At 32.6% G+C, this 22,710-nt stretch overlaps 5 protein-coding genes across 5 annotated transcripts in view; all 5 read right to left on the bottom strand.

Moving 5' to 3' along the window:
• Nucleotides 1–22,710, bottom strand: part of LOC143911195 (solute carrier family 25 protein Shawn-like) — a 43,445-nt gene that overhangs the window by 7,530 nt on the left and 13,205 nt on the right. The gene's annotated exons all lie outside the window — the stretch shown is intronic.
• On the bottom strand, nt 747–8,998 carry LOC143910401 (uncharacterized). Its single transcript, XM_077428852.1, has 24 exons — nt 8,756–8,998; nt 8,506–8,691; nt 8,322–8,463; nt 8,055–8,234; nt 7,775–7,971; nt 7,538–7,703; nt 7,295–7,470; nt 7,075–7,225; nt 6,866–6,989; nt 6,547–6,648; nt 5,093–5,342; nt 4,891–5,034; nt 4,672–4,816; nt 4,404–4,598; nt 3,266–3,462; nt 3,029–3,194; nt 2,786–2,961; nt 2,567–2,717; nt 2,358–2,481; nt 2,218–2,308; nt 2,029–2,148; nt 1,938–1,978; nt 1,733–1,834; nt 747–936 (listed from the first exon to the last, which is right to left on the bottom strand). The coding sequence occupies exons 1-24, from the start codon at nt 8,996–8,998 to the stop codon at nt 747–749; spliced, it is 3,759 nt and encodes a 1,252-aa protein (XP_077284978.1).
• On the bottom strand, nt 9,624–12,015 carry LOC143910399 (juvenile hormone esterase-like). Its single transcript, XM_077428850.1, has 10 exons — nt 11,824–12,015; nt 11,616–11,759; nt 11,391–11,535; nt 11,125–11,304; nt 10,850–11,046; nt 10,613–10,778; nt 10,370–10,545; nt 10,150–10,300; nt 9,939–10,062; nt 9,624–9,819 (listed from the first exon to the last, which is right to left on the bottom strand). The coding sequence occupies exons 1-10, from the start codon at nt 12,013–12,015 to the stop codon at nt 9,624–9,626; spliced, it is 1,671 nt and encodes a 556-aa protein (XP_077284976.1).
• LOC143910398 (carboxylic ester hydrolase-like) lies at nt 12,707–16,135 on the bottom strand. The gene is made up of 10 exons (XM_077428848.1): nt 15,944–16,135; nt 15,722–15,879; nt 15,511–15,641; nt 14,359–14,538; nt 14,084–14,280; nt 13,691–13,856; nt 13,442–13,617; nt 13,227–13,377; nt 13,022–13,145; nt 12,707–12,902 (listed from the first exon to the last, which is right to left on the bottom strand). The coding sequence occupies exons 1-10, from the start codon at nt 16,133–16,135 to the stop codon at nt 12,707–12,709; spliced, it is 1,671 nt and encodes a 556-aa protein (XP_077284974.1).
• On the bottom strand, nt 18,572–19,219 carry LOC143910192 (uncharacterized). The gene is made up of 4 exons (XM_077428563.1): nt 19,051–19,219; nt 18,910–18,969; nt 18,731–18,829; nt 18,572–18,665 (listed from the first exon to the last, which is right to left on the bottom strand). Exons 1-4 carry the CDS (start codon nt 19,157–19,159, stop codon nt 18,592–18,594), a joined length of 342 nt encoding a protein of 113 aa, XP_077284689.1. The 5' UTR covers nt 19,160–19,219; the 3' UTR covers nt 18,572–18,591.

Here is a 22,710-nt window from a genome sequence, read left to right as displayed (position 1 = left end):
TTTTATTATTACATAAATCACTGTATTTTCAGAATTTGAAGAACACGAAATAACAATTAATTAATTACAGAATTAATCCATAGAGACATCTATGGATTTCGATTTTGTACATAATTTTTACAAATTATACACACAATAAATACAGAAGATTTTTGATGACAGGAGAGTTGATTTTTTGCCAATTTTGAGGAACCGTTTCAACAACGATCAGATAAAATTGGCAAACTCTGATAAGAAACGATCGATTTGGAGTCACAAATACCCCCAAATCTAACCAGCAGTATGGTGGATCAAACCCACTGATTACTTGGTGCTAAACATACAAGCTACCATTAAGCCATACTGCTTGCTGAAAAATTAAAAATTAATATAGTGTAACACTACACCTCCCCATCGTCCCTTCAGTTGGCAGCAATGCCAATGGTTGGGTTGGCATCCAACCGATCCTCACCCCCCAGACGTAGTTTCCGGACGCGCGCGAGAAGCGCTCTCTTCTTGATCGGACTTCCAACGGACACAATCGTGTGTCCCAGCTGCATCCCGAGAGCCGAGGATACACGTGCGGTCGAGTCTAGTAGTAGCTGTATAATTCCTGGAGCTCTCGCCTTCTTCATACGCCGTTGCTTACGGAACAGCCAGAAGCCGTCTACGTAGAGGAAGGACCTTGTGACCGGGTCTCCAGGTTTTCTCTCGCCAGTTCGTATAGCTGGCTGCATTTTGATGAGGACCTTAGAACCAGGAGAACCCTATGACATAATACGTCCAGGTTTTCCATTTAGAACGTGTTCCTGGAGGACACCTTTTCGCCTTGCGCGTTCCAACGTGGGAGCCATTTCCGAGTGAGTTTGGCATCTGAGTGGGGATGGAGAGGAGTGGGGTTGTGACGTGGGGTGGCGTGATTCGTATCGGCGACGCATCATACAACTGTCACTTTCACTGTAAAATATATAAAAGACTGGGGTTTTCTCAATCAAAAATAGTCATACTAACATTTCTGTTTTTTACTAACCATATATGAAATATAATATTGATTACTTTTTTGATTAATATTGACTACATTTTAAAATTATACTTACATACATTAAGTAAGCTAAGTTTCCTACTAACATTTAAGTATTTTTTAATAACCAGATTTTATATATAATATTGATCATTTTGGTATAAAAAATACTGATCGTTTAGTAAATAAATATTGATCAAAATATATTCATCCTAAGATGTATCTATTTATTCACTTTATTATTTAATAAAAAAATACAGTTAAATTTGTTTGTAATGGTTTTAATAGACTTTGAAATATTTAAATTAAATATATCTTGATTTTTTAGCATAGAAACAGTCCAAAGTTTAAAAAAAAAAATGTCACTGGCTTTTTTGGTACTTGGCATGGCCAAAATATTTAAATTGTATTAATTTTGTATTTAAAATAAAAAATGTGACTGGAAAATATTATTGAGATAATTTTAATACGTCAAAACATTTATTCTTCTCTCAAACGTTACAATTATGACAAAATGTATATTTCAAATGTTCTAAAATATCTAGTTAACAGTTTTCATTAAATTGCTATGTTAAGCCGCAGGACCAGACTCATAAATACAAAATTTTTTACAAGGTTATTATTAAGCTTCATTTCTATTATACATAAACAGCGGAATGCTGTTTAGGCCACAAAGGAAGACTTCTCCAGAAATGTCTTCGATCCTTAAATAAATCATCGTGTTTTTCTAACTTGTCACTGATTTTAACGTGTTTCCACTTATCAGATGTATCTAATTTTGGCCAAGACGGTATGTTACCCAATTTAGTTTCGCGAACCGGCGATGAAGGATCACTAAAAATTATAAAATCTGTATATTTCTTAAATTCAATATATAGTATTTCAGCTTTATTTAAGTTCAAATTGGTATTTTTATGCATACATACAGGTCTGTTACTGAGAGTTGGCGCGTTCTCGGGCGCGAAAGGGACAGGCCATCTTTTTTTATTATTGAATGCAGTGTGTCAGCATGCTATACACCTATTTACCGACACTACACACGCGCATTTGTTCGCGCCAACTCTTAGTAACAGGCGCAAGGATACATTGGCATTTCCCTTGATTGAGACAAAAATTGATAATTTAAATAGTTGAATTACTGATGCAATCTATTGCAACATCTTAATGTGCATTTTCAATATTCAACTTATTGAGTGAGCGATTTTTCGATTTCACACCACATAATTATATTTCGTAATTTGAACTTTATGTTCAAAATATATAACAAAAATTAGGGGATTTTTCACATATCGACTAGATTTTAATAAGCTGGAAGAAAAATAATATAAATTTATAATTTTAAGATGCATTTACGCACCCAGTTCTTGCGAAATTTGTCCATATTGAAAGTAGGGAATCTGAAACATCCTTTTCTTGTCCTTCCAGTTCCGGAAAAAGTCCACCGCTGAACAAATATATTAATTCATCGCCATGACAGGCTCCTTAAATATTTAATTTGTAAAACTGTTCATAAAAAATGAAGTATTAAAAATAAACAATGAAGTTAACATTTAATTATAGTTTTACCATAATTTCGTGTAGGGTCGCCAAAGAATTGTGAATAGCTGTGTCTTCCTTTGAAAGAAAAGAAATACATATACACTGAATTTGAAGTTTTCGGCATCGACAATTTCAGCGATTCGTCTAAACCAGAAGTAAAGCTCGAATCACTATATATCTGAAATCATGAATGTTTTCAGTTATGTATGTTAAAAGAAAGTAGATAGATTCTTTAAACTAACTCACATCTGTTATATTCAAGTACGTATCGGAATTGATAGTAATTCCATTCAAATAAAATTCTTTGATAGCTGCGGTAATAACAGCAGGATCTTTTGAATCTTGATATCCAAACGAAGCTGGTGCCAAAGAATCGAATTTCTCAGCGAATTCTTCCATTAATTCAGATTTGCCGAAAATTCCTATTAAATAATCATTTGTATAGTAACCGAATTCAAATATCAACTATTTATTTAGTCGAGTACCCACCAGCGGTTCTGATGGCTCCTTCGTTTTCATTGAGTCCATGCATTGTTGGTACTTGTGCGAAACGACCTTCTTTTAGCAAAACTCTTGGGTCTTCGGACAAAAACTCATTTTCATTCGGAGGTTCCACTACTACTTTGTATGGAACTATCGGATCAAAGTCCCATTCCTGAAAATTATATACGGTAACAAAATGCGTGACAGTAGAGCTCAGGTGTAGTGTTTGGAATCATATCTCACATAAAATAATCTATCAGCGGCTGCGATTTCGTCAGCTTTCTTAGTACGAAGACACTCTACCATTTTTAGACTGTCATCAATAGGACAACCCATAATTTTACCTAGTTTCTTAGCTTGTTTTTGTGGATGACCGGGTGGTGAAATTGCCCAAGAACAAAGAGCATTTCCAGAATGCAATATCGCTCGGTGGAAAAGTCCTGAAATAGTCATAATAAATGGTATAATAGTATAGGTATATATCATACAAACAGACGCGATGTAGGGTGAAATCACACAGCGCAGGATGTGGTATGTGGAACGTCGACAAGTTCTCCTACATTTCTTAAAACCGCTATTGATCACTGCCAAGCAAGGATAAATACAGGCATACAATTTTATTTTATTTTATTTTGGACGTTTTGAAAGGACTATACCTTGTACGCATCCCATGAACGCGACATTTTTTCTATATGTTTAAAACTATCAAAAAAAAAAAACCTACGTCCCACATTCACCGCTGTTTGATTTCGCCCGTATGCTTGTAAGTATGTGCGGTGCATCGACAAGTATGGATATTAATTTTTTTTTTTAAATAATACCATGAGTATAGTTATGCATAGAAGTGTGGCGTGACGCTAGATATTATCGATGAGCCGCGGAGTAGTGGGGAAGTGGGGACCTGCGCGTCTGACATGTGCTCCTGATATTGAATGCCTGCCTTGGAACGGGTGTGGTCAGCGTTAGATGCGCGAAAGCGTACACACATACACACATTCATTCATCATTTCGACGCGGGCGAACGGTTCCTAAATTAACCCCCTGGAATGTTTTCGGTAAAATTGTATCCTTGTATTTATCCTTGCTTGACAGTGATCGATTACGGTGTATCCAATATTTTAAGAAATGTAGGAGACCCCACAGCGCGGAGCCAAGCACACGACGTGCCGTTCTTCCCTGTGTGATTTCGCCCTAATACGTGTAGGCGCGCGCCTATAAATTACCTTATATTATATTTATATATATAACTTAACTTAACTTAACTTTATTTTAATTCGTGTATCAATTCCTTTCCGAAACCACCCGTTGAAATCAAAGGGTACATACAATATTAGTCGATGAATAGTTGCAGCGAAGCAGAAAAATTTGTTTTACTTCATACCTTGACTCATTGGTGACAGCATGTGATAGTGAACACTGGCAGCACCAGCACTTTCTCCAAATATTGTGACTAAGTTTGGATCACCACCAAAGTGTACTATATGCTTTTGAATCCACCTTAAAGCCATATTTTGATCTTTGAACAGCCAATTTCCTGGAGCAGCTTCGTCCATTGTTGAAAGCAATCCAAACGCGCCTTCGAGTTTTAATATTGTTAACATGAACCAACATTAAAATATGATTAAAGTCTGATTTTCAAATTAAATTACCCAGACGATAATTAACACTGACAAGGACAATATCCCGATCCATAAGATAGTCTGATCCGTAGTATAATTTTTTGCCAGACCCCGAGATCCATCCACCTCCATGAATGAAGACCATCACTGGCAGTAGTGAGCTCTCTTTAAACTCCTATCAATTAAAATATGAGATTGAGTCGTCTATGAATATTTTAGCAATGGGTGAAATTAAGATCATGTGCTTACAGCTGGAGTGTAAACATTCAAATACAGACAATCTTCAACACCAGCAACATCGTTGCTTCTGAAAAATGGATTAGTTTGAACACATATTGGAGAATCTATGCTGGCATCTCTAACTCCTTCCCAAGCTCCAGCTTCGATGGGTGCCTGAAAATAGTATTATTTGAAATTTATATGATATCATTGTTGTCTCATATTGGGTTACCTTAAATCGCAATGGTCCTATTGGCGGCTGAGCATATGGTAAAGACATGAAGGCTGCATACTTTCTTCCATTGATAGTATTGAAGTAGGCTCCTTTGAGGGCACCCTGGGATGTTTTTACCTCGGGAGCATCCCCAATGCAATAATGCAAAATTGCACAAAAGCAATAGATGAAAGCTTTCGTTTTAGTCATAGCCAACTGATTATGGAACGACTTGATGGTGTGTACTGAGCTTACTTCCATGAATCGGCTTAAGATATACTAATCGCCAAGGCTACCATTTTAATCGATGGATTTGATTCTTAAACGAACCTTTATAAATTATTGACCATTTAGACGCACAACATATTTTATAATACAATATTTATATTGTTCGTGATATTAAATAATAAAGTATGATGAGAACAATTGATATTAGTTATAGTAATTTGTATGTCCACCTACATAACATGCACTACGAATTAATGATATGGTATTAAACACTAGGCATTAAGTCTTTGATTGTGTAGTTTTCCAATTATTGTAAAATGTCATTTGAAACCACCCCTGTGTTTTGTATAATGCATTGACGTCAATAAAAATAGTAGTTGATAAGTTTTAGTGCTTTGATAATATTAAGAAACAAAAAAAAAAATACTGAAGTGGATACTTTTAAATTTTTACTAGGTTTGGTCCACTGGATTTGAATATATACCTTGCAAATATAATGCTTATAATCGTAATGGTATATAAAACTGACCAAATAAATGCATAATAGTATGGGAATGTTTAAAAAATATATTTATTTTTTGACTTTTAAAATGAAAATAAAAGGTATTTTAAAGCAATAAAAAATCAAAATCAATGGAAAAAACACTTGACTAATGATTTCAATACTCCTTTTGAGCACAGAAATATTACATTTTGATTTAAAGATCAGAAAAGCCAAAAAATTGCGCATTTTTTGAAACGCTATAAATATCTCATAAACGTGAGCGAAAAAACAAAAATTACTATCATATTTGAATTAAACGGCTCAAACTTATTAAACATTGTTTAGTCTCCACTTTCGTAATTAAAAAACTTGATTTTTATTGCTCAGTGTAATTTATTACTACAAGACAGGAGCTTAATCAAAAAACTAAAAATATTTTCAATTAGCATAACACTAAGTAACTGAAACAATTAGAGTTTTTTTTTTAAGATTTATTTCTGCATATAAAATACATACATCAAATTCTATCTGTTTCAAATGCTCTAAAAAATATTTGTGAGTAATAGATTTTTTTATTTAATTTGTTGTGCAGGAGGTGGAGGATCAGACTTTAATAATGTGAATATATTATGTATATGAGTGTGTATACAGTTATTTTTTGTCATTTTATACATAAACGGCAGAATTCTGTTTGGGCCATAAGGGAAGACTTCTCCAGAAATGTCTTCGAGTTTTAAAAAAATCATCGTGTTGTTCTAACTTGTCACTAATTTTAACATGTTTCCACAAATCGGATGCGTCCAAATGGGGCCATGAAGGTATGTTTCCCAATTTAGTTTCACCAATCGGGGATGAAGGATCACTGAAAAATATTAAATGTATGTACATAGGTTTCTATTTTAAAATAATGTTGTAGGGAAGTATGATATATGTAGTTATTTTCTTAATAAGATATTTAAAATGTGTGTTTCGTTACCTTATTTTGATAGGGTTCTAACCGCACTTGTTTTAACTGTTAGTTAAAACCTTTTCAAAGTAAGGTAACAATTTATGTAAGCTTAAAGTGTTGCACAACATACCCAGTCTTGGCAAAATTTGTCCATATTGTAACGAACGCATCTGATACATCTTTTTCTCGTCCTTCGAGAGCTGGAAAACCTCCAATGTTGAACAAATATATTAATTCATCACCGTGACAAGTTCCTAAAATATTCAATTTGTAATATTATTTAAAAACAATCAATACTAAGTAACAAACATTGAATAGAAATTACATCCAAAATTTTACCATAATCTCGTACAGGGTCACCGAAAGGAACGGAAAAACTCAATCTTCCTTTGAAAGTAAAAAAATACAAATACACTGGTTCTGAAGTCTTTGGTAATGACAAAACCAATGTTTCGTCTAAACCGGTAGTAAAATATGAGTCAGTATATATCTGAAATTATAAATGTTCTAAAATATGAAAAAACATAGCATGTTTGTACATATCTCAAAATAAACTGACATCTGTTAAATTCATGATTGTGTTGATATTGATAGTATTTCCATTTAAATAAAAATCTTTGATAGCTGCGGTAATAACAGCAGGATCTTTTGCAAGTTCGTATCCAAACGAAGGTGGTGCCAAAACATCGAACTTCTCAGCGAATTCTTCCATGTATCCAGGTATGGTATAAATTGCTGTAAAATATTTATTAATACAACAAATGAATTAAAACATCTACCATTTATTCAGTTTATTACCCACCGCCAGATCTGAGGCATCCTTCGTTTTCATTGAGTCCATGCATTGTTGGCACCTGAGCGAAACGACCTTCTTTAAATAAAACCCTCGGATCTTCAGACAAAAATGAATTTTCATTAGGAGGCTCCACTACAGGTCTGAACGGAATTATTGGATCAACATCCCAGTCCTGAAAATTGGGTACCGTTACAAAATGCGTGACAGCCGAGTTCTGGTATAATACTAGGAACCATATCTTACATAAAGTAATGTATCAGCGCCCATGATTTCTTTAGCATCTTTAGTACGAAGACATTCTATCATTTTAACATTGTCGTCAGTAGGACAATCCATGATTTTACCAAGTTTCTTAGCTTGTTTTTGAGCCCGACCGGTTTCTGAGATTCCCCAAAAGGAAAGTGCATTACCAGAATGAAATATCGCTCTGTGGAAAAGTCCTGGAATAGATGTAATAATAAATTTTCATCAGTGAGTATATTTTTTTAAAGAAAAAGTACTATAAAAAGTAATATATCCAGACCTTGACTCATTGGAGATACCATGTGGTGATGAGCGCTTTCTCCAAAAATCGTTACTAAGTTTGGATCACCGCCAAAGTGTATTATATGCTTTTTAACCCACCTTAAAGCCATATTTTGATCTTTGAATAGCCAATTCCCAGGAGCAGCTTCGTCCGTTGTTGACAGTAATCCAAGTGCACCTATAAGATTTTATTTAAATGATATTTGTGCGTCCATGAAGATGAATCGCAATCTACATGTATTACTTCATTACCGATTAAATTTACCTAGCCTAAAATTGACACTAACGAGGACAATGTCACGTTCCATCAGAAAGTCTGGTCCGTAGAGAAATTTGTTCGTAGTTCCCATCATCCATCCACCTCCGTGATAGATGACCATCACTGGCAAAAGGGAGTTCTCTTGAAACTCCTATTAATTAAATTATAAGATTGATTCATCTGTGCCTACTTCAGTACATTGTAATTGTTGAAGTAAAGGTCGTGTGCTCACCGACGGTGTGTAAACATTCAAATAAAGGCAATCTTCATCGCCAAATACTTCAGTGCCTCTAAAAAATGGGTGGTTATGAACGCAAGCTCCAGAATCTTGGCTAGCATCTCTGACTCCTTCCCAAGTCCCGGCTTCGATAGGTGCCTGAAAATAATATTGTTTGAAATAATTCACACTTTAAGATTGTTCACTTATATTGGATAGTTGCCTTAAATCGCAATGGTCCTATTGGTGGCTGGGCATATGGTATAGACATGAAGGCTGTATATTTTTTTCCATCGATAGCTTTAAAGTAGGCTCCTTTGAGGGCACCTTGGGATGTTTTTACTTCGAGATCATCCCCAATGCAATAATGTAAAATTGCACAAAAGCAATATATGAAAGCTTTCGTTTTAGTCATAGCCAACTGATTATGGAACGACTTGTTGGTGTGTACTGAGCTTACTTCCATGAATCGGCTTAAGATATACTAATCGCCAAGGCTACCATTGTATTCGGTGGATTTGATACGTAAACGAACCTTTATTCGTTATTATCTATTTATACGCACAGCAGTTTTTATAATACAATATATTTTATATGGTAATTTGTAATGATAATTCTTGACATTAGCTATAATAATTTGTTTGTTCTCCAAACATGCACTAGGAATTAATGATATGGAATAAAATACTAGGCTATTTTCATTAAGTGCTCCTTGATTGTACCTATATATTACTTGTTTCATGGATAACAAATTATGTAAAATGTCATTAAACACCACCCCTGTGTTTTTTAATGCAATGAGGTCAACAAAAATGATAAACGAAAAGTTTAAATGTTTTAATTATTTATTACAAGACTTAATTTAATACTAGAAATATTTTCAATGAACATGACACAAAGTATGTAGTTGAAGGAATTATAATTTTGCGTTTTTTTATTTATTTGTGCATATACAATATATAGTTTCAAATATTCTACAATATGTGTGAGTAATTGAAAATTTTCATTTTATTTGTATTATAAGGTGCAGGATTGAACGTTAATATATCTATATGTACATTATATAAATATGAGAAGTTATTTTTTTCATTTTATACATAAACGGAAGAATGCTGTTTGGGCCATAAAGGAAGACTTCTCCAGAAATGCCTTCGACTATTAAAATAATCATCGTGTTGTTCTAACTTGTCGCTAATTTTAACATGTTTCCACAAATCAGATGTGTCCAACTGGGGCCAAGAAGGTATGTTTCCCAATTTAGTTTCGCGAATCGGCGATAAAGGATCACTGAAAAATATAAAACGTACATAGGTTTCTATTTCAATAATGTTGTGGAAAACTATGATATAGCTACTTTTTCATTTAAAATATGTATTTATGTAAGTTTAAAGTGTCGCACAACATACCCAGTCTTGGCAAAATTCGTCCATATTGTAACGAACGCATCTGATACATCTTTTTCTCGTCCTTCTAGAACTGGAAAACCTCCAATGTTGAATAAATATATTACATCATCGCCGTGACAAGCTCCTGAAATATTCAATTGGAAATATTATTTAAAAAATGTATTAATATTAAGTAGCGAAAATTGAATAAAAACAACATCCAAATTATTACCATAATCTCGTACAGGGTCACCAAAAGGAGCGGAAAAACTCGATCTTCCTTTGAAAGTAAAAAAATACAAATACACTGGATTTGAAGCCTTTGGTAATGACAAAACCAATGTTTCGTCTAAGCCGGCAGTAAAATACGAGTCAGTATATATCTGAAATTATAAATGTTCTAAAGTATGAACAAACAGAGCATGTTTGTTCATATTTCAAAATAAACTCACATCTGTTAAATTCATGATTGTGTTGATATTAATAGTATTTCCATTTAAATAAAAATCTTTGATAGCTGCGGTAATCACAGCAGGATCTTTTGCAAGTTCGTATCCAAACGAAGCTGGTGCCAAAACATCGAATTTCTCGGCGAATTCTTCCATGTATCCAGGTATGGTATAAATTGCTGTAAAATATTTATTTATACAGAAAATTAGTTAAAATATCCACCATTTACTTAGTTTATTACTCACCGCCAGATCTGAGGCATCCGTCGTTTTCACTGAGTCCATGCATTGTTGGAACTTGAGCGAAACGACCTTCTTTAAATAAAACCCTTGGATCTTCAGACAAAAATGAATCTTCATTAGGAGGTTCAACTACAGGTCTAAACGGAATCATTGGATCAACATCCCAGTCCTGAAAATTGGGTACCGTTACAAAATGGGTCACTGACGAGTTCTGATATAATACTAGGAACCATATCTTACATAAAATAATTTATCAGTGGCTACGATGTCTTTGACATCTTTGGTACGAAGGCATTCTATCATTTTAACATTGTCGTCAGTAGGACAATTCATGATTTTACCAAGTTTCTTAGCTTGTCTTTCTGCACGGCCGGGTTCTGAGATTCCCCAAAATGAAAGTGCATTACCAGATTGTAATATCGCTCTGTGGAAAAGTCCTGGAATAGATAGTCGTATTAAATTGTTATCGGTGAATATATTTTTTTGAGGTACCCATAAAAATAGTATTTCCAGACCTTGACTCATTGGAGATACCGTGTGGTGATGAGCGCTTTCTCCAAAAATCGTTACTAAGTTTGGATCACCTCCAAAGTGTATTATGTGTTTTTTAACCCACCTTAAAGCCATATTTTGATCTTTGAATAGCCAATTTCCTGGAGCAGCTTCGTCCATTGTTGATAGGAATCCAAGTGCACCTATAAGATTGTATAATATTTAAATTTTATACGTATATATGACGATAAATTGCAATTTCTATTACCCCAATTCAAAATAAACTTACCCAGTCGAAAATTGGCACTGACTAGGACAATGTCACGCTCCATCAAGTAATCTGGTCCGTAGATTAATTTGTTACCAGTTCCCATCATCCATCCACCTCCGTGATAAAAGACCATCACTGGCAATAGGGAGCTCGCCTTAAACTCCTTTTAATCAAAATATTGAGTGAGTAGTATGTGTCTATTTCAGAACTCAATAATTGATGAAGTGAAGCTCATGTGCTCACCGACGGCGTGTAAACATTTAAATAAAGGCAATCTTCATCGCCGAAGATTTCATTGCTTCTAAAAAATGGATGGTTATGAACGCAAGCTCCAGAATCTTGACTGGCATCTCTGACTCCTTCCCAAGCTCCGGCTTCGATAGGTGCCTGAAAATGATATCGTTTGAAATAATTCACATTTTAAAGTGGTTCTCTCATATTGGATAGTTGCCTTAAATCGCAATGGTCCTATTGGCGGCTGAGCATATGGTACAGACATGAAGGCTGCATACTGTCTTCCATCTATAGTATTAAAATAGGCCCCTTTGAGGACACCTTGTGATGTTTTTACTTCGGGAGCATCCCCAATGCAATAATGCAAAATTGCACAAAAGCAAAAGATGAAAGCTTTAGTTTTAGTCATAGCCAACTGATTATGGAATGACTTGATGGTTTGTACTGAGCTTACTTCCATGAATCGGCTTAAGATATACTAATCGCCAAGGCTACCATTGTAATCGATGGAATTGATACGTAAACGAACCTTTATTCGTTATTGTCCATTTATACGCACAGTAGTTTTTATAATACAATATATTTTATATGGTAATTTGAAATGATAATTCTTGACATTAGCTATAATAATTTGTTTGTTCACCAAACATGCACTAGGAATTAATGATATGGAATAAAATACTAGGCTATTTTCATTAAGTGCTCCTTGATTGTACCTATGTATTATTTGTTTCATGGATAACAAATTATTATTAAGTCATTTACGACCACCCCTATGTTTTTTAATGCAATGAGGTCAACAAAAATGATAAACGAAAAGTTTTAATGTTTTAATTATTTATTACAAGACTTAATTTAATACTACAATTATTTTCAATGAGCATGACATGACACAAAGTAGTTGAAGCAATTATTATTTTTGCGTTTTTTTATTATTTATGTGTGCGTATACAATATATACATCAATTTACATAATTATGTACCTAATGTTTGTTTCAAATGTTCTATAATTTTTATTTATTTTTTATTCTTAGGTGCAGCATTGGACTTAAATATATGTATATGTACATTATATAAACATGTATGATATTTTTGTCATTTTATGCATAAATGGCGGAATGCTGTTTCTGCCATAAAGGAAGACTTCTCCAGAAATTTCTTCGGTTATTAAAGAGATCATCATGTTGTTCTAACTTGTCGCCAATTTCGACGTGTTTCCACAAACCGGATGCGTCCAACTGGGGCCAAGAAGGTATGTTTCCCAATTTAGTTTCGCGAATCGGCGATGAAGGATCACTGCAAAATATGGAACGTATATATGTAGGTTTCTATTTTAAAATAAGGTTTTAGGGAACTATGATATATAATATTTACATATATGCATTTATGTAAGTTTGAAGTGTTGCACAACATACCCAGTCTTGGCAAAATTCGTCCATATTGTAACGAACGCATCTGATACATCTTTTTCTCGGCCTTCCAGTCCTGGAAAACCCCCCATGTTGAATAAATATAATATTTCATCGCCGTGACAAGTTCCTGAAATATTTAATTCGCAGTGTTATTAAACAAAAATATTAAACAACTAGAGTGAAATAAAAATAGCATATCGAATTATACCATAATTTCGAACGGAATCACCAAAAGGAACGGTTAAACTCACTCTTCCTATGAACGAAAAAAAAAACAAATACACTGGATTTGAAGCCTTCGGTAGTGACAAAATCAACGTTTCGTCCAAGCCGGCAGTAAAATACGAGTCAGTATATATCTGAAATTATAAATATTCTAAAATATGAACAAACAAAGCGGAGAAACTTGAAAAATTATCTCACATTTGTTGTGTTCATGATCGTATCGATATTGATAGTATTTCCATTTAAATAAAACTCTCTGATAGCTGCGGTAATAACAGCAGGATCGTTTGCAAGTTCGTATCCAAAGGAAGCTGGTGCTAAAAGATCGAACTTCTCACCGAATTCTTCCATCAATCCAGGAACGCCAAAAATTGCTATAAAAAAGAATTTATAATATAAAGCAATATTGAACACAAATGTATATTGTTTATACAGTTTAGTACCCACCGGCAGACCTGATGCATCCATCGCCTTCACTGATTCCATGCATTGTTGGAACTTGAGCGAAACGACCTTCTTTAAATAAAACCCTTGGATCTTCAGACAAAAACGAATTTTCATTAGGAGGCTCGATTACAGGTCTGAACGGAATCATTGGATCATAGTCCCAATCCTGAAAATTGTGTACCGTTACTAAATATGTGACAGCTTAGCTTTGGTCCAATACTTAAAACCAGAGCTCGAAATGTAAATTTCCACAGCTAATAAATTTCAAAACTAGCTTTTGATCTTTTATTATTACATGTAATACTCACACGTATAGCACATACAATTAACGAAAGGTTACGGTAATTTTGGATTTTTTTACTATTAGAGTCCTCACTTAAAACCATATCTTACATAAAATAATTTATCAGTGGCTATGATGTCTTTGGCATCTTTAGTACGAAGACATTCTATCATTTGCATATTGTCGTCAGTAGGACAATCCATGATTTTGCCAAGTTTCTTAGCTTGTCTTTGTGCACGGCCGGGTTCTGAGACACCCCAAAAGGATAGTGCATTACCAGATTGTAGTATTGCTCTGTGGAAAAGTCCTGGAATAGATAATTATATTGAATCGTTATCGGTGAATATATTTTTTTGAGGTACCATAAAAAGTAGTATTTCCAGACCTTGACTCATTGGAGATAGCGTGTGGTGATGAGCGCTTTCTCCAAATATCGTTACTAAGTTTGGATCACCACCAAAGTGTATTATGTGTTTTTTAATCCACCTTAAAGCCATATTTTGATCTTTGAATAGCCAATTTCCAGGAGCAGCTTCGTCCATTGTTGACAGGAATCCAAGTGCGGCTATAAGATTTTAATTAAATAATGTATTTTTATTTCATTTTATATCAATTAATCATGCACACTCGCCTAATAGATTGCTCCAAAGCGACTATTATGGTAAACAGATTAAGAACAGAAGAAAAACCCTTGAATTACAGAAGACTTTTAAGAAATAAATAACAGCCAAGTCAACAGTTAAAATTGTCAACTATTAACTGCTTCAGTTGGTCGCGACCCCCGTAAACGAGGAAGCGGTGCAGCGAATGAAAAGAGCTATGACAAATGTCAATGGCACCATCCAGTGAAATTTAAGAAACGGAAGCCTCGAGAAATGTGAAAATTAAAATATGCCACAGTTCTTGCCAGAGGAATACAAAATAGAAGACGATGGTGGGTCCAGATCAAACTCTCTGGAGCATGAAGGCCAATCTCAGCCAGAATAGACTAACATGAGATAAAACTTCTAAATATAGAAAACAAGAACTTGATGAGGGCAATATTCCTCCTGTGTTCGAGAGGAGTGTAGTCAACCATACCCATGACAAATCTTGAAGGAAATAAATATGGGTAAATCCCATATTTATTTCCTTCATATAAATAAGTCGGAGAAAGCGTCGTTGTATAAGTATAAGTTTAATAGATTGAGTTTTTGCTGAAGGAGACCGGATCATAGAGACTTACTCCAGACCAGAGCATTGTACAACAGCCTCAGAACAGTAGGATTATAGAAATGTCAGGAATTGCGAAAAATAAACCCTAGCATCCTTAAAGCTGAGCAACGCACATAATCAATGTGATTGGAGAACCTTAGGTCACTCTGAAAAGCAAAACCCAGATTAACAGTAGATCAGGGTACGGTCAGGGATAGATCTATGATACATAGATGTAGAGTAACATTTGGAGACATTAAGAGGCAAACGGTTAGTAAACGACCAAGCGTGAAGAGCATTTAAATCCTCTTGCAATCTCTACTACATTTCAAATTAAACTTACCCAGCCGAAAATTGACACCGACTAGGACAATGTCTCGCTCCATAAGATTGTCTGGTCCGTATAGATTTTTGTTACCAGTTCCCATCATCCATCCACCCCCGTGAAAGAAGACCATCACTGGCAATAGGGAGCTCTCTTTAAATTCCTATTAATTAAAAATATGGATTGAGTAGTATGTGCCTATTTCATCACTTGTAATTACTGAAATGACGATTGAATACTTACCGATGGGGTGTAAACATTCAAATAAAGGCAATCTTCAACGCCGATGATTACACTGCTTCTAAAATATGGATGGTTATGGACGCAAGTTGGAGCGTCTTGGCTGGCATCTCTGACTCCTTCCCATGACCCAGCTTCAAAAGGTGCCTGAAAATTATATTGTTTGAAGTAATTCACACTTTAAGATTGTTGTCTCATATTGGATAGTTGCCTTAAATCGCAATGGTCCTATTGGCGGCTGAGCATATGGTAGAGACATGAAGGCTGCATACTTTTTTCCATGGATAGCATTAAAGTAGGCTCCTTTGAGGGCACCTTGAGATGTTTTAACCTCGGGAGCATCCCCAATGCAATAATGCAAAATTGCACAAACGCAATAGATAAAAACTTTCGTCTTGGTCATGGCTTACCGACAGTGAAACGACTTGCTGGTGCTTACTGTTTTTACTACTATAAATAGGTTCAAGATACAATACTAATCGTCAAGGCTGCGGTCGAAATTAATCAAACCAACAATTGTCCGTTTAAACACACCACATTTTTTATAATATAAGATTTGTGATATTTAATAATGAAGTATGATGAGAACTTTTTTTTATTATTCATATTAATTTGTACGCTCGTCAAACATGCACTTCGAACTAATAATATGGAAAAAAAATACTGAGCTATTTACATTAAGTGGTCATTAATTGCATATTATTTTTATACATAGCACAAATTATATTGACAAAACCACTGTGTTTCGTAATGCGATGAGGTCGATGAAAATAATAATTGAAAAAAATTTGTGCCTGTGATATTTTTTCTAATACATAATGTATCACTACAAAAAGGGGAACATGCTCAAAAACATAAAATGTATCTATTATTATAATTTTATATACATACATATGTTACAGTGAATGCATATTTCAAGTGAAAATATACATATTTTCACCAATTCAAGCATTGAAAAAATATCAAACAATGAATTTACAACATTTAACTCTATAAATTTAACCTACCAGTAAACAACCCAATCTTAAATGAATAGGGCCAACCCTTATTTAACCTTACCTATCCTAACCCTTAAATAATATCAACCCTAACAATCAAATCTTAAATGAATAAAACCAACCTTGAAAATTTAACTGGTTGTAATTTCACTGAAAATATATTTTCACTTAAAATATACATAATTTCACTGTGACATATACACTAGTGTTGTACCCGATGAAATATCATCGCATGGGCATATTAAGTTATTAAATAAAATAAATAAAAAAATAAATGTGTCGGTTCTATGTTCGATCCGCACGCAGTCGTATTTTTTTCAAATAACTTTTAAATATAGTTAACTAGTGGTTTTACCCGGCTTCGCTCGGTATTTGTAATATAAACCGCTTAAACATGACTAATCTAATAGTAAGCATTTTATTAAATTTATTTGAATAGTTTTATTTTATATAAATTTCTTTGAATACTCATTTGTTTTTTTATTAGACTGTCACAAACAAACAAACATATGTATATGTATACTAAGTTTCTTTCGAAATTATATGTATACCAGAATCCGGCGCCCCCCCCCCCCCCGGCGCCTTCACCGTCGCCCCCGGAGACTTCACTCCCGGAGACTTCACCCTCGGAGACTTCGCCCCCGGGGACTTCGAATCTTTTGAATCGAAAATAGTTGAATCGGCACATATGAATTGAATGTGTCGTCTACGAACCAACGAACGAAGGTTACATACATTCATACATATATACAAAGTCTCTTTAAAAATTATATATTAGATTTAATATAAACATATAAACAATATAAAACACCATAAAATAAATATATTAATTAAATAAATTTTCAATGTGAATTCAATATGCTCAGAGACTAATTTGCCCAGAGGAAACATTGATAGCAAACTGTATATATGTATATCTGTTGAAGCTTTTTTCTTTCGATATTATATTCGTACATTTTATTGGCAGTGTGTTAGCTGTGTCGTACATATGTATGTCGAATCGAATCGACAATTATAGTACGGCTAGCGTTATCGCAGATACACACACACACAGACACACAGAATAGCGATATTATATATATATATATATATATATATATATATATATATATATATATATATATATATATATACATACATATATATATAAATATATATATATATATATATATATATATATATATATATATATATATATATATATATATATATATGTATATATATATATATATATATATATATATATATATATATATATATATATATATATATACATATATATATAAATATATATATATATATATATATATATATATATATATATATATATATATATATATATATATATATATATACATATATATATATATATATATATATATATATATATATATATATATATATATATATATATATATATATATATATATATATATATATATATATATATATATATATCATATTATTATTATTATGAAATCAAAATACATATTTTTTAGTTAATTGTTTAAAAAACTGTTTAATTTATTTATTTTTATTTTATTATACTTTTTCTACATACATTCATATATATTACTTCAAAATGAGTAGCGGCACTAATGCACAAATATTATATTATGCTAAAATTAAATACTTTATAATTTATTTGAACTAATTACATTTATTTTTCACAATATTCAATTGACACAACTCACTATACAATCATTGAAATACACTTTTTTTAATTTGAATAATATTTTACAAACATTTATATTACATACATACATATATATTTATATAGGAATATGTGACGAATGATATTTTTGGTTGCTATCCATTTCTCCAGCATGCTTAAAAAAATAAAACATCAATACGTATCCAATTAACCAAAAAATGGATCTATTTCTTCCTTGCCAACGTCATCTTCCCCTTGGTTTTCTTTTGCCAACATATAATCTTGAAAGAAAGGGTTGTTTTGTTAATATTATATGAACACATTATGTTTACTTGAATCAACATACTTTTGAATCGGTTTATGGTTCGTTTCCCAAAATCGACTGGAGGAGTTTGACCCACTCGAAGCGTACCGATTCCTCCTAATTGTGGAGTTCGATAAAAATCTAAAAAATAGCAATAAATATCCAATTTAATTCTAGAATATAATAAAAATAAAATATATATTCCAAACGCCTTCACTCACATGATATTTTGGATTCTTCATCGGGGTTAAGTAAATCGGACAATTCTTCCGCGTCAGTTCCTTGATGAATACAAACAGAATATTTTATTAAATATTGATAATATATTTCTACATACATATATGAAATTGTTATATACGAACCTTTATAAATATTGAAACGATCTTTAGATGCCGAAACAAGCAAGTCAAATGTGATTGTTGACAACAAAATTACGCATAAGAAATGAGACATTGGTAATTTGCAAATCATTTTCGGCACTTTATTAAAACGGAAACTTTTTTCAGGACTACACGAATGAGCTTTCGTGAGTGCTTCTCGGAACTGTAACTGTATTTGAATTAAAAAATAAATCCACCCCTATTTATATATAAGATGTTACGTCATTAAGCACACAGTTCTGTAAGGCGCAACTGCTCGGTCGGAACAGGGTTGATGAATTTTTTTTAAATAAAATAATATTTAAATATTCATTTTTAATATACATTTTGGTTTCATTTAATCGTTAAAAATTATATTGATTTTGTAAAATTTAATATTTGAAACGTGTGGCCGAAAAACACTAATTAAATACGTTCAGAGGTGTAGAAAGAATCGTGGTCACAACATTTTTCACTTTTCTAAGAGGAAAAAATCCCACTTCCGGCTTATTAAATTTAGTCATTTTTTTTTATTTTCCTCACATTGATACAAGAATTATACTTGAACTTTTTCGTGAAGAGCACACATGTTTAAGGGGTCGAAAAAAATAGTGGAAGAAAAATATAACTGTAAACTGCCACTTCTGGTTGACGGATGCTTACCAAATTTTATACATAAAAAAACGGTTTAAACTTCTAGATATTAAATTTCAGTTCAATAAACCAAAAGGCTTCTGAGAAAAATATAAAAAACCTCGATTCTCGAGTAAAAGTACTAATTTCGGTTCAGGTAAAAATATTCAAAAAATATTAGGGTATAAAATTTTTTCAATCTGATTTGGTTAGTAGTTTGGGAGATAATTGAATTCAAAAACTTAAGAGAATGCCTATAAGGGGAGGTACCATTTCCGGTCAACTTAAAAATTTGCATCATATCGATAAGAATTTCAGTACCCGATACTAATTTTCAGTTCGATAGGACGAATTATGTTAAAAAAATCACCAAAATACATAGCCACACACACATTTTTTCTAGATCTTGAAAACGTGATCAGTAATCGATTCTGAGTTCGAATCAGTCAAAATCTCGAGTTCGAATTTTCGCATGATCACAAAATTTCATCTATTGTTACTACGTACATAGATAAAGTAAAAATGCATTGAACATGGGTCGTGTAATCCGTGTCAATATTTATAAAGACTGGTTATACCGTCTTTATGAATTTACATATGTAAAGTAAAAATGTTATCATCATATTTTTTTTATTTATTAACTATTTATGTATACATATATACATACCTACTTGAAACACTGTTGTTGAAATTAAATAGGTACTATTTTAAAATCCTTTGTAAAATATGTATTAATTTCATTTATTCTTGGCTTACGAACGTATTGTTAACGATGACAATTATTCGTAAGTTGTAAATTTTGGTAGAAAAGGCCCATTTCATTTCATGCTCTTTTCCTATTATGTTGTACATTAACATTAGAATAATATAATACTATGATTACTAACAAAATTAAATTAAAATTGTAAAATAGAAAATGATCACTAGATCAGTAGCTATTAAAATATATATAAAATGTATTGTCAACATAATGTAGTAATAAAAAAAAACATTTAAAAATTAAAAAAATAATTCCATGCCCATATATTATACACCGCCGCTGTTCAAATTATTGAGTATACTTAATGCCTAATAATTTATTTATAAATAGGCAGTTGGAAGGCGGTATAGCCGATAGACCCAATTCTATATTTTTCAATAATGTCGTTATTGGAGCGACATCTATGTTATCAAACTTCTACATATATAAATTTATAGATTATAAATTTTGAAATGATATTAAAATAGTGGGTAAGATTGTTTGCGCCAATTTGATGAAGAGCCGTTTCAAAAATGAAATCAGATAAATTGGCATACTCTGATATTAAAAGATCGACTTGGGGTCACAAATAGCCAAGTCTGACCAACAGCACTACAGACAATACTCTTTTCAATCGAGGTCAACCCACGGGATCGAACCTGGCAACATCTCGGTGGTTGGCATTATTGCAATCACCGAGAGGCTATGCTGCTGGCTAAATGCATAAAAAAACTAGTTAAAACTAGGCAGATTGGTTTGTATTATATATGAACAAACTAGTATTATCGTGAACTAAAGAGATGTAAACTTGTACTGTAACATGTGTATGTATGCATATTAAGAATCTTGCTGACAAGTTTTAAATGTAAGCTATTTACGTTATAATTAAATATACGATTACGAATGTATAATTAAAATACGAATAAATTACAGGATAAAAAGCCCTGATATTCCGAGTTCCTTATTGTGTGGGCTTATAAAAGATGGAAAATGCAAATGACACTCGTCTCGAAGACTGTCATTTGCATCAAGAACAATACGTAGGTACTAATACAAAATGTATGCATGTTTTTGTATAATATTTTTTCATCGTGTATTTTTGTGACAAGTCACGTTGCATTAACGTGACTGAAAAAATTGTGGTCAAATCCATTATTATATTTAATTAGTGTTGTAGCCGTTGAAATATCATCGCATGGGTGTTGGCATATTAATTTATTAAATAAAGACAAGCATAGAAAAGCCCTGTAAAAAAGAAATGCGTCATCCCGTGTTCGATCCTCACGCGGTCAAATTTCTTTAAAATACCTTTTAAATATATTCAACTAGTGGTTTTACCCGGCTTCGTTCGGTATTTGTAATATAAACCGCTTAAACATGACAAATCTAATAGCAAACATTTTATCAAATTTATTTGAATAGTTTTATTTTATATAATTTTTTTTAAATACTCATTTGTTTTTCTTATTAAATTGACTATCATGAAAAAACAAACATATATACTAAGTCTCTTTCGAAATTATATGTATACCAGAATAAGTCACCTGCGCCCACGGAGCCTTCGCCCCCCAGAGCCTTCAGAACCCTTTAGGGCTTTGCCCTCGGTGGCTGAGCTCCCGGATGCTTGGCCACCGGGGACTTCGAATCCTTTGAATCGAAAAAAATCGAATCGGCGCCTACGAATCGAAAAAAAAAATGAATCGAATTTGTCGTCTACGAACCAACGAACGAAGGTCGCATACATACATACAAAGTCTCTTTCCAAATTATATATTAGATTTAATATTTATATTTAATTGTCTAATATCAAAAAAATGGTAAAAACGACCTACATATAAACAATATAAAACACCAATAGAATAATTAATTAATTAAATAAATTTTGAATAGACTGCGTTAAATGTTCAGATACTTATTCACCTAGAGGAAACATTGGTAGCAAAGGTTATATATATTTAGAAGGTTTTTGTTTTGTTATTATATTCGTATATTACCTACATATGTACATACATATATTCGTACATTTGTATGTCGAATCGAAACGACTATTATAGTACGGCGAGCGTTATCTCAAACACACAGACAGACACACAGAATAGCGATATTATATATATATATATATATATATATATATATATATATATATATATATATATATATATATATATATATATATATATATATATATATATATATATATATATATATATATATATATATATAATTGTGAAATTTTTATATGGTGATTAACTTAACTTAAATTATATGTAATATGGTGATTAACACAATAC

The sequence above is a fragment of the Arctopsyche grandis genome, chromosome 4 (assembly GCF_051622035.1).
Source record: "Arctopsyche grandis isolate Sample6627 chromosome 4, ASM5162203v2, whole genome shotgun sequence".
NCBI lineage: Eukaryota > Metazoa > Arthropoda > Insecta > Trichoptera > Hydropsychidae > Arctopsyche > Arctopsyche grandis.
Note: the sequence above shows the minus strand (reverse complement) of the source record. Positions and strands in the feature narration are given on the sequence as shown.

Coding starts and splice junctions, on each gene's coding strand:
- LOC143910399 (XM_077428850.1), bottom strand. CDS start 12,015: ATGACTAAAACTAAAGCTTTCATCTTTTGCTTTTGTGCAATTTTGCAT. Junction 10,063..10,149: donor TGACCCTGTACGAGATTATG/GTAATAATTTGG, acceptor TGAATATTTCAG/GAGCTTGTCACGGCGATGAT. Junction 9,820..9,938: donor ACGAATTTTGCCAAGACTGG/GTATGTTGTGCG, acceptor TATATTTTTCAG/TGATCCTTTATCGCCGATTC.
- LOC143910401 (XM_077428852.1), bottom strand. CDS start 8,998: ATGGAAGTAAGCTCAGTACACACCAACAAGTCGTTCCATAATCAGTTG. Junction 2,718..2,785: donor CGTACTTGAATATAACAGAT/GTGAGTTAGTTT, acceptor TCATGATTTCAG/ATATATAGTGATTCGAGCTT. Junction 2,149..2,217: donor TTACGAAATATAATTATGTG/GTGTGAAATCGA, acceptor ATGTTGCAATAG/ATTGCATCAGTAATTCAACT.
- LOC143910398 (XM_077428848.1), bottom strand. CDS start 16,135: ATGACCAAGACGAAAGTTTTTATCTATTGCGTTTGTGCAATTTTGCAT. Junction 15,880..15,943: donor TAGGACCATTGCGATTTAAG/GCAACTATCCAA, acceptor TATAATTTTCAG/GCACCTTTTGAAGCTGGGTC. Junction 13,378..13,441: donor CGATCATGAACACAACAAAT/GTGAGATAATTT, acceptor TTATAATTTCAG/ATATATACTGACTCGTATTT.
- LOC143910192 (XM_077428563.1), bottom strand. CDS start 19,159: ATGATTTGCAAATTACCAATGTCTCATTTCTTATGCGTAATTTTGTTG. Junction 18,830..18,909: donor TGAAGAATCCAAAATATCAT/GTGAGTGAAGGC, acceptor GCTATTTTTTAG/ATTTTTATCGAACTCCACAA. Junction 18,666..18,730: donor AACCATAAACCGATTCAAAA/GTATGTTGATTC, acceptor CTTTCTTTCAAG/ATTATATGTTGGCAAAAGAA.